At 40.3% G+C, this 15,690-nt stretch overlaps 2 protein-coding genes across 2 annotated transcripts in view; both read left to right on the top strand.

Annotated features, from left to right (window-relative positions):
• MMP2 (matrix metallopeptidase 2) overlaps nt 1-14,626 on the top strand; it is a 34,371-nt gene extending 19,745 nt beyond the window's left edge. The window contains exons 10-13 of the mRNA XM_074211295.1: nt 623-759; nt 1,468-1,627; nt 7,627-7,736; nt 8,796-14,626. Coding sequence (XP_074067396.1) covers nt 623-759; nt 1,468-1,627; nt 7,627-7,736; nt 8,796-8,899 — 511 coding nt within the window. The 3' untranslated portion in view covers nt 8,900-14,626. The remainder of the gene's footprint in view (nt 1-622; nt 760-1,467; nt 1,628-7,626; nt 7,737-8,795) is intronic.
• Nucleotides 14,627-14,825: 199 nt separating this feature from the next.
• Nucleotides 14,826-15,690, top strand: part of LPCAT2 (lysophosphatidylcholine acyltransferase 2) — an 85,546-nt gene continuing 84,681 nt past the window's right edge. Inside the window, exon 1 of the mRNA XM_074211293.1 lies at nt 14,826-15,020. Within this exon, the coding sequence (XP_074067394.1) occupies nt 14,841-15,020 (180 nt within the window). The 5' untranslated portion in view covers nt 14,826-14,840. The remainder of the gene's footprint in view (nt 15,021-15,690) is intronic.

The following is a 15,690-nucleotide window of genomic DNA, read 5'->3' as shown; positions in this document are numbered from 1 at the left end:
GCAGCAAAGAGAATCCCGCTAACCATGGAAGGCCTTCACTGAATTATGTTGCTCATGATTTTATCACTAAGCAAGTAGCCACTGGAATTAATCAATAATAACTTGCTGTTCAAGGACACTGGTAGAAGCCAGAGATACAAAAGTGGTAGTGCAAACAGTTTTTTTTTTCTTTCAGGAAACTTATAAACAAATATCAGAAATATGATAAATGCATATGAACAGAAAGTAAAAAAATGCCCAAGAGTGTGTGCTAAGCATCCATTAGGGAACCTGATAATATTTGTCATAAGAGTCATGTGGAGAGATATGGATCACAGAAATACTTCTGGAGGAGGGGGAGTGAAGCTAAGGCTACTCCGTGCAACTCAGGATTCAGTGAGCATACCTCAGATTATGACATCTAGGCAAGCCTGATATTTCCTATTTCTGTACACTCATATTCCAGTTTATTTTCTTCTTCCTTCCCTCTCTTCTGAAGCTGATGGTTGCTATGACTTGGGCTTCTTTTGGTGGATCTGACTGGGAAAGGCCAGGAATGAGGGAAGATATCAGTTTGAGGGACTTTGTGAGGGGGAGTGAGAAGTGATCATGAGGATGAATTTTTTTTCCTCTATCCATTCAGGTTCATGTGGCGGACTGCAAACTCAAGGGAGAAGCCCACAGGACCCCTGCTTGTAGCCACATTCTGGCCAGAAGTTCCTGAGAAGATAGATGCAGTGTATGAGGCCCCACAGGAGGAAAAGGCTGTGTTCTTCTCAGGTATTGATGGATGAAGGGAGAGAGGAAGAGGGGAACTATGTTATTGATCTTGGTGACCTTGGGCAAGTTACTTAACTGCTTTTTGTCTCAGTTTCCTCATCTGTAAAATGGGGGGGGGCATTGGCTTAAATGACTGTAGGGTTTCTAAGTCTAAAAATATAATCCTATTTGATAATGTTGGGTGAAGACTTTCTTCATCATATCCACTTGACTTCAGGCTTGCATATACAAACTCAAGCCAGCCTCCTTCACCTCCTGTCCTTTTTATTTCAAACCACCTTTCCATTGTACTTCATGCTTATTTCTCTGAAACAAAGTAAAATAAGAGAAAAAGAAATCAAGACAAAACACCTACCCTGCTCCTATCCTGCTCATTCCATCCTCTGCCTTTTCTTCCAGCACCATCTTCTTAATATTCCAAAATCCCATCCTTAGCTCTTTTTACTTTTATCCTCTATTCCATGACTAACTGTAGGACCATTGTCTGCCTCCATTCTTCTTTTACATAAAATTATGTATCCTGAGGAACCATTCACATGATTGGACTCAGGGCTTAGAAAGAGATCTCACAACACATAATTCTTGTCCTCAGGAGACTCTATCCCAGAGACTCCCCTAACCATGTGGCAGATGTGGGGTGAGAGTCATTGACTGGTGGGGGTATGTTACGTGCTTAGATCAATAACATGACCTTTGTCAACATTTCAGGGGATGAGTACTGGGTCTACTCAGCCAGCACTCTGGAGCGGGGCTATCCTAAGAAGTTGACTAGCCTTGGGCTGCCTCCAGATGTTCAGCATGTGGATGCTGCCTTCAGCTGGAGCAAAAACAAGAAGACATATATCTTTTCTGGAGATAAGTTCTGGAGGTGAGTTTTACTAGCTCTTCTTAGGCAATTCAATAATTTTATAACAACTTCCAAATTGATTTCACATTGACTTTTTACACAAAGTCTCCTAGAACTGCTTCTCATATCTTTTCTAGTGCCAGGCCCACAGACTTGTACAGACCCAGGAAAGTTTCCTCCAGGGCAGTGGTAGAAGGAAGAACAGAGAGTAGACTTTAGAGTTTCGTGTTTCTTGAGGCCACATCCTAATTTTGCAGAAGAGACAGAGAGAGATCTAAATCTTACTGTTTCCGTCTCAATGAATTGAGAAACTGCCTTGCTTGCCATGTAATGATGATGAGTTCTATTAAGTGGATCCTTTTTCCATTTTTAAATGCAGAAGATAAACTCTGGAGATCATTGCATTTTGAGCTAAGTGGGACATCAGAGATCAACTAGCCCCTACTTTTATCCACACAAAAATTAATAAATAGCTTAAATGCATTTGGAGTTAAAAAGTTTTTAAAGCACTTTATACACTTTACGAGTATATATATATATATATATATATATGTATATATTTGCATGTATTTGTATATCTACATACATTCATAAAGAGAGAGAGAAAGAGAGGGAGGGGGGGAGGGTGAGGAAGAGAGACTGACTTAGTGGTTATAAAATCCTGGGCAATGAGTCATTTAACCTTGTTTGCCTCAGTTTTCTCATCAGTCAATAAGTTGGAAAAGGAAATGGCAAACAACTCTAGTATCTTTGCTAAGAAAATCCCAAAAGGGTCACAAAGAGTCAGACATGACTGAAAAAGACTAAAGAACAACAAATATATATATATATATATATGTATATCATTTATGTATATGTGGACACATATACATATATGCACATATACATATATACATTTAAGCCATTGGAGCTAAAACTGCACTAAAACATTGGGGATACTTTCTATCTAATTTAAACCCCACTATAGCCCACTATAATACTACAGGTGTAATAAATATAACCATTTTACAGAGTCACAAAGAATGAAGTGACTTGACCATAATCAGTCAGAAAATGGCAGAACCCATTATGTGAGGGGCAGCTAGGTGGGGCAATGAATAAAGCACCAGCCCTACAGACAGGAGGACCTCAGTTCAAATCCAGCCTCAGACGCTTAATAATTAACCAGCTGTGTGACTTTGGGCACTGCCTTCCGAAAAAACTAAAAAAATACATTATAGGGTACAGTAATTATAGCAATGGACTGGGAGTAAGAAAGATTTGAGTTCAAATTTATCACCAGGCTCTTACTAGCAGACTTACTAGCTGTATGACCCTGAGCAAGTCCTTTGACTTTATTTATCACAGTCTCTTCATCTGCAAAATGTAGATAATAATAACATTTTCCTGCCCAAGTTGTTGTGAAGATAAAGAGTTAATTTTTGTAAAGCACTATATAAGTTGTTCTCATTCTCTGACTCTAATTCTTATACCCAATGGACTTTCTCCCAAGAACTCCCAAGCATGCACACTTGCCCTCTACCCATTTTGCAATGAGAAGGCTGAGGCCCAAGGAGAGGAGGTGACTTATGCTAGGTTACAGGTATGAAAAGAAATAGATCTGGAGTAGATCCCTTTACACCTGCAAATTGAGTTTAAATGACTTCTCAAAAGTTCCTCTTGGAGTTAATACCAGAGTAGTTATTAGAACACAGGTAGTCTAATGTAATTTCTAACTCACTATACACCGCCTTTCAATGTTTAGCCAAGAAAAGAAGGATAATTAAAACTTGGCATAGATTGGTCTTTCTCCAAAAAGATCCTTTCTCTTCCTCCCAGATTCTTGAAATCAACACCACCCTCCTTGACTGCCTATTAACATAGAATATTATTACTTCACTCAAAATCTATGGGAAATGCCTTAAAAGATCCAGGAGGAAAGTGGGGCACAAGAGGGGCATTTTCCACTCCCCTCTCCCAACTAGTACTCTTAATTCCTTTTCATGCCTGCTCTGATCTCAAAGGCTGGTTCTGTCTTAAGTCTGTTTCAGAAGAGAATTCCAGATTTGCTATTAAGTCATTTAGCAGCTAAGTTGATTTATATCTCAGCCAGGAAGAGAAAAGCAAGGCAGACACAGACCCGAATAAAATTAGACACACCCAAATAAACACACACATCTTATAGGCAAGAGACTGAAAACACCTATAAGCACACATAGGAAAACAAGCACGCTCACAAAGAAATGCAGAAGTTCATAAGTAGATCCTTTATCTACACAATGATAACAAATGACATTAGTATGAGACTTTATGGTTTGCAAAGCACATTCTATACAGTATGATAGAGTGGAGAGACAGAGAGAAAGAGAGAGAGAGAGAGAGAGAGAGAGAGAGAGAGAGAGAGAGAGAGAGAGAGAGAGAGAGAGAGAGAACTGACTCTTGGAAGTCAGAAGATTTGAATTCAAATCATGCTTCTAGCACATACTGACTATTGACTCTAGTCAATTTACTTCAACTCTCAGTGCTCTAGACAACTCCTCAAAGCCATAATTTATAGAAAAGGTATAGTTCTTTCCTTGGTAGAGAAAGTCTGCTCATCTAGGAGTCCAATATATTCTCAGATTTAGTCCCTTTGCATTATATTCATTTTTTCACTTAGACCTCACAGCAATTCTGTAAATTGGGTACTACAGGTATTATTCCTATAAGTATCATGTTAAAAATACTGAAGATCAGAGTAGCTATTACTGGTCTGTGATAACAATACTAATGAGTTTCAAGAGCAAATTTTGAATCTACATCTTAACATCTTACTTACTCCATGGTTCTAAATGACTAAGTTTATACACAGAGTATCTAGGAATAGATCTTTTCTGAGGTCCCTTGACTTGAACAAACAGGTGAAGTATAGGAGAATTCTCTCCAGTAGTACTTGTAGTAGAAGGAAGAACAGAGAACTTGATATAAAGGGCTGATGTAAGAGCCTGTTGTTTCTTGAGACCACACCCTGGGAGTGCAGGAGAAAGAGAGAGACAAAGAAAGACACACACACACACACAAAGACAAACAGAAAAACAGAGAGAGAGAGAGAGAGAGAGAGAGAGAGAGAGAGAGAGAGAGAGAGAGAGAGAGAGAGAGATCTGTCTTGATAAGCTTGAGAAACTGCCATGCTTGGCATGTAAATATCTCCTGGGAATATCATCAGTTTTTTGTTATTCAGTCATTTTTAATTCATATCAGACTCTTTGTGATCTCATTTGGATTTTTCTTTTCTTTATCTTTTTTGACAAAGATACTGGACTGGTTTGCCATTTCCTTCTCCTCATTTTATAGACGAGCAAACCAAGACAAACAGGGTTAAGTGACTTTGCCCAGGGTCACAATCTAGTAAGTGTCTGAGGCTGCATTTGAGATGAATCTTGCTGACTTCAGGTCCAGCACTATATCATCCATTGGGCCATCTAGATGTCCTATATTGTCATCAGTGATCCCTTGATGTTTATACTGTAAAGGCAGTCCTGGAGGGTTAAAAAATGATCATAGATTTAGAATTATATGGGACTAGGCAAGCAAGCAGTCTTCTTCTTCTGAACTTCCTTGGATGCTGGGAGAGATTTGATAGCTTTGTCCTTTATTACTTTATCCAAGGCTCTAATAAAAACTGTTAAATACTTTGGATTGAACAGAGTCCCAGAGCCTTCCAATTGACATTGGATCATTATTTTTGAGTTCTGTTGGTCAATTCAGAGTGGTGCAGTGAAAATAACGATAACTTTATCATTAAAAAATCTGTCATATACAACCTGTTTGACCTTGGGCCTCCATGGACCTCAGTTTTCTCATTTGTAAAATGAGTGAGTTGGACTAGATAGCCTCTAATATCATTTCTATTCCTAAATCTATTTTTATATTATTAGGAAAAATAGAAACAGTTCTAAGTTTTAGAGCCATCTAATGAGAGATAAGAGTTCTGCATATGTAACAGATAGAACACATAGGAAACAATAGAACATTTTGATAATAATATACAAAAAGTATAAAATAATATAAAAGTACAAATGTTTTGGGTTTGTACAGTGGTCCATGTAATGAAATCAAAAGAACCCTGAATTTAGAGGATATGGATTTGAATTATGAATCTGCTACTTAATACATGTGTGACCTTGGATAAGTCACTTAACAAATAGCTAACATTTGTATAACACTTACTATGTACTATGTACCTGTGCTACAGTTATCTTATTTTTATAGTTATCTTATTTGTTCCTCAGAGTCAAACAGATAAAGGCATCCTTAGTAAATTTGTAGTTGACATAAATTTGGGAGGAAGGGATTATATTCTAATTGATCTGGTAATTGAACAGGTTACAGTGTTGAAATGAATTTTTACTTTTTTTAAAATTTTACTTTTATTTAAGGTAATGGGATTAAGTGATTTGCCCAAGGTCACACAGTTAGGTAACTATTAAGGGTCTGAGACTGGATTTGAACTCAGGTCCTCCTGACTCTAGGGCTGGTGCTCTATCCATTGTACAACCTAGCCACCCCAAAATGAATCCGAGATGAAATTTACTGGAGATAAATTCAAAGTCTTAAATGAGATGAAAAATATCAACTTCGCAAGCATAACCTTTACAGGTGTGAATAAACCACTGTGAGAAAGATCTGTGGTTTTTGCTGTACTGCAAATTCAGTTTAAGTTATTTGAAAAATAATTAAAATTAATACTATCCTAGACAGCATTAAAAGATATATTACAGCAAGAACTTAGAATTTGATAATGCCATTGTATATTTGTGTATATATATCAAATATATCAATATATATTGATATATTTGATATATATATATATATTGTTTATAATACACACATATATGTATATATATACCTCTGTATGCATGTTTGTGTTGGTGTGTGTGTGTGTGTGTGTGTGTGTGTGTGTGTATAAAATCACTTATATTTCCCAGTATATTTCCTACCCTGTTTTTAGAGCAGTTCATGTAGTGTAATAGAAAGAACATTAGTCCTGGAGTCAGAGAAGCTGGGTTCCAGTCCTACTCCTAATGCTTCCAATCTGTTTAAACATGGATCAAGTCATTTAGTGAACAGTCACTTGCCTTTCCCCCAGGCCTCAGCTTCATCATTTGTAAAATGAAGAAGTTGGTCTAGTTGATCTCTGGATTCCTTCCTAGCTCTAGATCTATGGTCTTAAAGTGGTTGCAAGAAAGAAAAAAGGGAGGAAAATTTTTTTAGCAAAATTAACTAACTATAAAAAAAAAAACTAATAATATTTACCCTATCAAAAGTCTTCCATCTCTACAAGGAAGACAGGGGTGAAGAGACATTGATAAACTGGAGAGTGTTCTAAAAAGATCAGCTGAATAGGTAAAAGGCAACAAAAATATGCATTATAAGGAATGGAAGAAGAAACTAGGGATGTTTAGGCTGGGAAAAGACTTGGGATGGTAATGGATGGCTCTAAGAATTTATAGGATAGGTATCTAGGAAAATGATTGCCTTATTCTCCTTGGCACCCTTGGGCAGAAAAACTGTGAGTAGTGAGTGACAGTTGCTGAGAGATAATTTTTAGACCCAAGGAAATGGAAAAGCTTAACATTTAGGAATATTCAGTAAAAGAATGGGAGGTTTTTAGAAGTTGTGGATTCCCTTCATTTGAGATCTTCAAGTGAAGGCTGAATGATTATTTTATCTATTGGAGATTGTCACAGAAGATCCTCAGACAGGTTCAGATTAGACCAGAAAGCCTTTGAGATATTGTGTCCTATTCTGAGATTTTGTGATTCTTTGATAATGTAACTCAGGACACAGGTTTTTTCTCTTCAAGTTCCATACCTTATCCACCTCACAGTGTTATAGCCTATAAAGATCTTGGATTAGATTGCAAGATATCTCAAGGAAACTTTAGCTTTATTTGCAGTCTTCCAATAGGGTGGATGGTAAAGGTAGACTCTGTTCTTACTTGCCCTGGGCTAACTCTATTCTCCACTTCTTGATACCTATCCAATCCTGTTCCTCTTTAGGTACAATGAAGTTAAGAAGAAAATGGACCCTGGCTTCCCCAAGCTCATTGCTGATTCCTGGAATGGAATCCCGGACAATCTGGATGCTGTGGTAGAACTGCAGGGAAATGGTGAGTTGTCTAGGCCTTTCCTTCCTTTCTAGGACTGATTGCCTCCTTTCCCCACCCCCACCTCAACTCCAGGCTCCCTGTGGTTCCCCAAGCATACACTCACTCATTGTGTTGGGGAGGCATGAGTCTGCCTAGAGAAAATAAATCAGCCCCTTCAGTTCCATGCTGGGAGAGATTCCAGAGCAGTTGACCTCTGCTCAACTTACCCTGGCTTCTATCAGGAAAACCAACCGTCACAGTTGCCAGGCCTAAAAGGGGGGCATGCATACCCTGCCCCTCCCCTCCAGTTCCTCCAACTCTTCACGATTTATAGACCTTCCCTGTTTGAATTTATATTGGCAGCTCTGCACCAAAGGGCAATGTTACATTCAAGGAATGACTCATTTCAATGTTTAATTGAAGTGTTACTGATTTATTCATGATTCTCTGCTGAGAACAAATAGCCCCTGATCTTCTTCAGTTGTCCCTGGCATCCCAGTGATGCTCAGCCAATATTGAATCCTGGGCACTGATCCCTGTTCCTGAGGTGACTTTGAGGGATCCTCCAAGGCATAGCTGGCAAATTAAAGCCATTTGGGGAGTGCAGCCAGAGCTCAGCTTACTTATGTCAACAAGGATCTACCAAGAGCCTATTCTAATACTGTTTGAGGCATCATGACAGATAGATGGAAAAAGGATCGAGCCTCTGCCCTGTAGGAAATCTAGTTCCAGAGATGAGATCAATATAGCATAAACAATTGTATATTGATATTAATGCAGCATCAGATTTCTTGCTAAATCATAGAGATCAGAAGGACTATAGCTCTGGAGCTGGAAGAGATCTTAGAGCTCATTTAGCCCACCATTGGCTTCTTATGTATGAATAAATGTAGCCCCTGGGTAGTTAAGTGACTTGACTAAAGATACATTGGTAAGAAAAAGGTGGTACTGGAATTCAGGTTCTCTGATTCCAGTGCCAATATTCTTTATACTATCCTTCACTGCCTTCCTCAAGGATCAAACTTAATTCTCAATGGGAGTTCAGATCAACACCTATCCCCTATTTCCTTTCTCTCTCAGGACACAGCTATTTCTTCAAGGACTGGTATTACCTTAAACTGGAGAACAAGAGTCTGAAAATTGTAAAAGTTGGAAACATCAAATCTGACTGGCTGAGCTGCTGAACATTGCAAACTCTCTGTAACCCAGTATTTACATCTCTTATCCCTCCCTACCTTCTCTGTCACTAGCTAGATCTGAATACTCATTACTAGCCCAGGCTGGTACTGGTTGCCCCAAGCATTAAGGATCTGTTAGTCAATTCTCTCACATTTTGGTAATTTAAGATTTTTTTGTTCAGTTACTTCCCATCCTATCCCAATTCCCTAACCCAGGGATATAAATGTTTATTATATCTACCCCCATCTCCTCTTTTCCCTCTTCTGCCCTACCTCCAGGTCCCCAGTAGGGGTTGAGTGAGCCACGGAGGGTCTCCTAGTGTTTACCCCTTGCCTCCGAGGAGATAATTGTATATCTTCTGAGTAGCCCTGCCCAGGGCTGCCCTGGTGCTGTCCCCCTTAAGGCCTTTCTCCCTTCTCTGCTCCCTTATGACATACCTTTATTCTCAAAGCCCAGCAGAGACTATCTGGAGTGGGCACTGGTGGCCCTGACACCCTGCCATGGAGCCCTGGGAGGGAGTGATCGTCTAATGGCAGCTGTGTTAATTAACTTTAACACAACTGGCTGCCCTAGTAATAGGTTCATTAGCCATTTGCTTCAATGCACTTTGGTCTTTTGTTGTTTGTTTGTTTTTTGTTTAAAATTCATTTCTGGACAGAAGGACTCAGATTTTCTGAAGTCACTGCATGATGCCCGGGTCACATAATAATAATTAACTGGTTCATATTTTATAGCATTTTTCCAACCATCATGACCCCTTCACATCTGGTGGAGGGAGGAAAAAAAAGCCACAGTTCTTCCCCTTCCCACTCCTTCCTTCCCTGTGAGAAATGTCAACAAGTATGAATAAAGAAATCCATTGTGCCCGGGAGTGTTTGAGGAACATTGCAGCAGCTCATAGGAGAGGTAGGTAGCTGCAGCAGCAGCAGCAACAAAAAGAAGGAAATCAATAGGACCAAGCTCTCAAACCCTCCCCCCACTGATAGGGTAAGATGTCTAAGATGTCTATATAAGGAAGATTATCCACATAGAGGTAGTTTGCAACTAGAAAATCTTTAGTCTAATGTAATACAGGGGAAAGACCACCAGACTAGCAGTAAGGAGTCCTGAATTCTTTTCCTATTTGGCTCTGTAACTTGGGTCAGCTTACTTCATATTACCAGGTCTCAGTTTCTCTCTATATAAAATGAGGGGATCAGACCAGGCCACCTCCAAGGTGTCTTCTAATTCTTCCATTCCCATTCTCCCTCTTTGAAATAGACCATTTAGGATAGGGGAATGGGTAAGTTGGAATGGAGTTATAAATAATGAATATAGCATCGATATTTAAGCACTTGACTGTGAAAAGCATGGTGTAAAATGCTGGGAATACAAATAGAACAATAAGAAAGTCCTTGGTTTCAAGGGGTTTACATTCTAATCGGAGCAACATCACATTTGGATTGTTTCAGTTGCAAGTTAGATGAAAAAGTCCCAAGGTTTCTAGGGCACAATGGCATAGTCAGTGGTAATAAGGTCTCTTCTTTCATGTCCTCACTGATAACATTATATCAGTATTGATGATAAATCATTTTACAAGTACCAAAGACTTAGTGACAAGAATTTTCTTTTGGGAGTCTTCAAAAATATATGGCTTTAGCATCTATAGGAACAATTTCCAGGCTACATTTTCATAGAGATTGATTCCCAGGATGAAGACTGAGAGTATTGGGTTAGAAGAATCACTATTACAAATTATCCACTATTCAAAGTCCTGGGATGGCTCCATCATGATATAGGGGTGGTGTGATGGTGATGGTTTGATTTGTCTGGCACTTACTGCTTCTTATCTCTCCCTTAGAGTGTTAGGCTATGTCAGCTAGACTGGCTTGTCTACCTTGTGCTTGTTGGCAGTTATTTAGTAGAGGTGTTCTCAAAATGCCTTAAGTCAGCATCTTTCTCTCTCTCTCTCTCTCTCTCTCTCTCTCTCTCTCTCTCTCTCTCTCTCTCTCTCTCTCTCTCTCTCTTTCACCTCGAGGTCTATCTCTCCAAGTCCCAGATGATGAGAGAGAGGAAACTGAAGAGATCTACTGAATGTGGCCAGAACTGAATGCTCATGGATGGAATTAGTGACAAGTTGGGGAAAATACCCAGTAGATTAGGTTCAGAAGATTTGGAGCTAAAAAGGGCTTTTAGAGTCCAGCCCTCTCAGTGTAAGAGATGAGAAAGCTTAGGCTCAAACAGTCAAGAAGTGATTTTTTCCCAGGGTGAAAAATGGAAGCAAGTAGCAAATCTAGTTAAAAAAAACCAGGTCTTCTGCCTCCAGATGTAGTGCTTTTTCCACAACACAAATCTCCTTCTGTTGTTTCTGTCTCATACTTCTAACAATGCTCTCTGGAAGAGTTTTTTAACAGTGTGATTAATCTGCTAAGAGATGGGGTCTGCAGGATCCAGTTTCATGTCTGTCAGTCAACAAACATTTATTCATTATCAATCAATGAACATTTGTGTGCCTGCTACCAGGTGCTGGGAATACAAAAATAAAAAATGAAACCATCCCTGCCCAGAAAGAGTTTGCATTTTAATAGGGGGAATGCAGCCCATATATGGGAGAGGTGTCCAAGAAAGGGAGTTTTAGTGTAGACCAGGGGTTCTTAAACTTTTCTGTGTCACAGACCCTTTCTTTAGCAGTTTGGTAGACTATGGACCCCTCTCAGAATAATATTTTCTTTCTATATTCATAATGGAAGGAAAAATTAAATTTCAGAAATGAATGAAAATAATATAATTTTTTCCCATCCAACTCTGAAATTTATTCACAGATGCTTTGGGAATTTGAGAACCCTGGCTTAAGAACTAGTCTAGGTAGTCACACAGATCATAAAGGATTAGGTTATAGTAGATTTTTTCGTACTTTTCAGTAGCAATGACATTTCATTTTTAGATTCAGAATAAGAGGTTGAAAGTAGTCAGAACACAGCAGGACAGATGTCAAAATACATTTTCTGAATAGACACTGGTATTCTGGTGACTGTCAGGTTGAGATGTTAAACATGGTCTACAGCTGATAATTCCTTAGTACCTGAGTTAAATATTGATATACGGCAATGGTCAATTAGAATATAAAATCTCCAAGTTGAAAGAGATTCTGGAGACCAGCTAGTACCACCTGTACCTTTATTTGAACCATAACATACCCTACAGCATCCTTGACTTGGTAAAAGTCATCTAGTCTTTGCTTGAAAATGGCCAGTGACAAGGAACTCACTATTTTCTTAGGCAATTCATTCCTATATTGTCTGGTTCCAATTGTTAGCTTGTAATAATAGCTAGGGAGATAGCCTTGGAATCAGGAAGACTTTCTCTGACATACACTGTCTCTGGGACCTGATCAAGGTTATTTGACCTTTCAATCCTTGAAAGGTCTGTTAACAATAAAGAAGATACTAATGTGTGGAGGTGGAGGGAGTTTTCTCATCTGGGATTTTCCTATACTGTGAAATCACAGATCTGCTCCCTAACCTGAGTCCTATCCAATCTTAATTTGCCTCTTCCTGACTTCCATTCATTGCTCCATTCCTATTCTCTGTGACTTAGCAAAACAAATCTATTCTCTTTCTTTGAGACAGTGCTGCACTTTTAATAACTCAGTACAGCAGATTAAGTCAAATCAAAGCAATAAACACTTTTAAAGTTCTTCCTATCTCCCAGATATTGCATTAAGAACCAGGAATATAAAGAGTAGTAGAAAAACACTCCATACTTCTGACTTGCAAATTAATGAGGGAGACAACATACAAACAAATAAGACAGGCACTGGATAAATTGCTGATGAAGAAAGGCACTAGCATTAAAGGGGATCTTGAAGGACTTCTTGCAGGAAGATGCAATTTCAACTGAGACTCAGAAGTATACAGGGAAACTAGGGGGCAAAGCTTTCCAGGATGGGAATTCCAGGATTGTGAAAGTGCATGTAGTTAGAAGATAAGAGTATCCTATGTGAGGAGCAACAAGAAGATCAAGATCACTTAGTAGAGGGCATGGAAGGGAGGTAGGTAGAGATATGGAAAGGAGTCACGTGATGAAGGGCTTTAAAAGCTTAAAAGAAGAATTTATATTTGATCCTGGAGTGGGGGTGGTGGTGGTGGTAACATGGTCAGACCTGTACTTTAGAAAGATCCCTTTGATGAATGAGTGGAAAATGGCCTGGAATGAGGAGAGGCTTGAGGTAGGGAGGCTAACAGAAGGCTGTTGCCCTAGTATAGGCATCAGGTGAAGAAGATCAGACTTTGTGATCATGGACCTGATCAGCAGGTTACTGCTTGTGAGGAGGCCAGATAATCCTATGTCTCACCCATGAAAAAATATCAGACACATAGTTACAGAGGCCCCAAAAAAGTAGATGATGAAATATGTAACATCATTAACACCTTCCCCTCCATGCCTCCTCCTCCCCTCCAATATATTTTAGGAGAAAGTATTACTGCAAATTTCAGGCCATCATTTCCTCTTCCCTGCAGCTGTCTTCATTCCTGTTTCACAGAGGTCAAAACCAGATTTCAGAGGCTATGGGAAACTTCAGGTTGAATGGAAAAAGGGTATAGTAAGGGTGGAAAGGAAGTGGGGAGCTAGAAGTCAAACAACTTATAGCCAGCCAAGAGAACCTAAAGAGGAACTGCATGTTCTCTGGTCTTTGGCCACTTTCTATCCCACAACTTCCTGTTTCGGGTCTCTCAACTCTTTTACTCAAGTTCACATGTTCTTTGTTCAAATCACCACAGTTGTCCAGGAACCATGGAAGATGGAGGTTTGTACAAAAAGGCAGGGAGCGTTATGATTCCCTTTGAGGATTGGAGATAGGTTGGAGGTCCTATGGTAAACAGAAAAAGCCCTGGTCTTGGATTTGGAAAGGCTTGAGTTTAAAACCCAGCTTTGACAATTTCCAGGCACATCTATTTCAGTTTTCTTAGGTGTAAAGTTGGAAAATATAGCTATATATATAGACAGATAGATAGATATGTGCATGTATGTGTCTATGTGAAGAAATTGTTCCTTAAGCAGAAAACATAAATAAGATTAGATGGTAATGACAATCAATTCTCCACTGAAGTCCTCTAAGGTTTTAAAAGTCTCAAATATTCTTAGTGATGCTCAGCTCTTGGCAGGTTCTACCATGGGGAAAAGCTGTGAACATGGATCAAAGGCTCATGTGTAAATGGATCACCAAATGAAGAAATAGTTTGTTCACAGCAATTCACCTGGAATAGCTACTAAAACTCGAAGAAGGTTCAGTCTATGTTGGTTTAAATGAGATCCTTTTAAAGATCATGATGGCAGAACTCCTGGATTTGGAATGGAAGTTCAAATTTTGGTTGTTACTAATCTGCTATTTTGATGAAGTCACTTCCCCTCTTGAGCATAGATTGCACTAAGTGGGACTTTCCAAACTCTAAAGCTTATGATCCCGGACTCGAGATGTATTTGAATTCTGAATCTGAAACCTGGGCTGTGTGACCATGAACAAATTACATAGTTTCTCTGAGTCTGTTCCTCTCCTGCAAAATGCTAATAAGGACAGGTGCATTACCCAACTTACTTTATGGAAGACAAAGTTTCCTAAGGAAAGTTCTTTGTGAGGGAAGGGTGTTTGGAGAGTAAATGTGTAATTATCTTTATTCTTCACAAACAATCTAACACAGCAGCCAAAGGTGGATGCAGAAGCGAGAAGGGCGGGGGCACCGAGCGAGGCGGGGCCCAGCAGGGGAAGGCCGAGCTGTCTCCGCAGGAAGGATTACGCCGGAGTCTTAGGGAGAAGGTGGAGTCATGCTGGGTGGGACGGGGAGGGGCGAGGCAAGCCAAGGTAGGGAGGGGACCTGTTGGCGCCCTCCTGCGCAGGGGGGCTGGAGGATCGGCCCGGGCTCCGGCTAGCCCAGTCCGGTGGAGTGGCGGAGGTCGAGCCGGCGCGGGATGAGCGGGTGCGCGGAGGCAGCCGCGGTGGCGGCCACCTTGCCCGGGGCGAGGGTCGGGCACGCGGAGGCACCCGGCTTGCGGCCCCCCATGGTGCCCCGCCAAGCATCCTTCTTCCCCCCTCCAGTGCCCAACCCGTTTGTGCAGGATACGCGGATGAGCGCGGGCAGCAGAGTCCTGGTGAGAGGGAGGGGCTGAGCGGGGCTGAGGAGGGGAGGACGTGGGCCTGGGGGCTGGCAAGTTCTAGGACCAGGCACCTGTGATAGAGCCGCGCACCTGTGAGCAAGTGGATTTGGCCAAGGTGGGTGGGGGACGGCCCACCTGCAACTTGGAGAAAGGTGGATCTATGACGAGCGACGTACCGGGAAGGCGTACCATGGGGAGGCGGCTGAAGTTTTAAAACAGGTCCGATGGGGGGTGGGGGGATGTGACTGGTAAACTGTGGTAGGTATTTAATGGTCACAGTGAGATTTTGCAGTAGGATTTGGGATTAAAGGCAAGAGTCTTCACCAGACATGAAATAAACATATGAACATTTTTATCTATATAAAGTGCTTAACATGTGCTTGGCTCATTCTATATTTAATAAATGTTTATTGTCAGACTGAAAAGGAAGGTGGATGTGGTAAGTGAATCAGGACATGAATTTGGAAAGAAAAGGGAGGCAAGAAATTCAGCACATTTTAGCGGACTCTATTTAAAGTGAACGGTGACAGATACTCCCTACTCAGAAAATCAGGGTGTTTCTTGTCTTTATCAAGTCAAGGATGCATAGTTATGCATTTGATGAAAGTTTCCTTTTTTTGGCTTTTTTTTTAAACTGCAGTTTTTCACAGTTACATACCCTGGA

This window comes from Macrotis lagotis, chromosome 1, assembly GCF_037893015.1.
Source record: "Macrotis lagotis isolate mMagLag1 chromosome 1, bilby.v1.9.chrom.fasta, whole genome shotgun sequence".
Lineage (NCBI taxonomy): Eukaryota > Metazoa > Chordata > Mammalia > Peramelemorphia > Peramelidae > Macrotis > Macrotis lagotis.
This window is presented reverse-complemented; position numbering and strand designations above follow the sequence as displayed.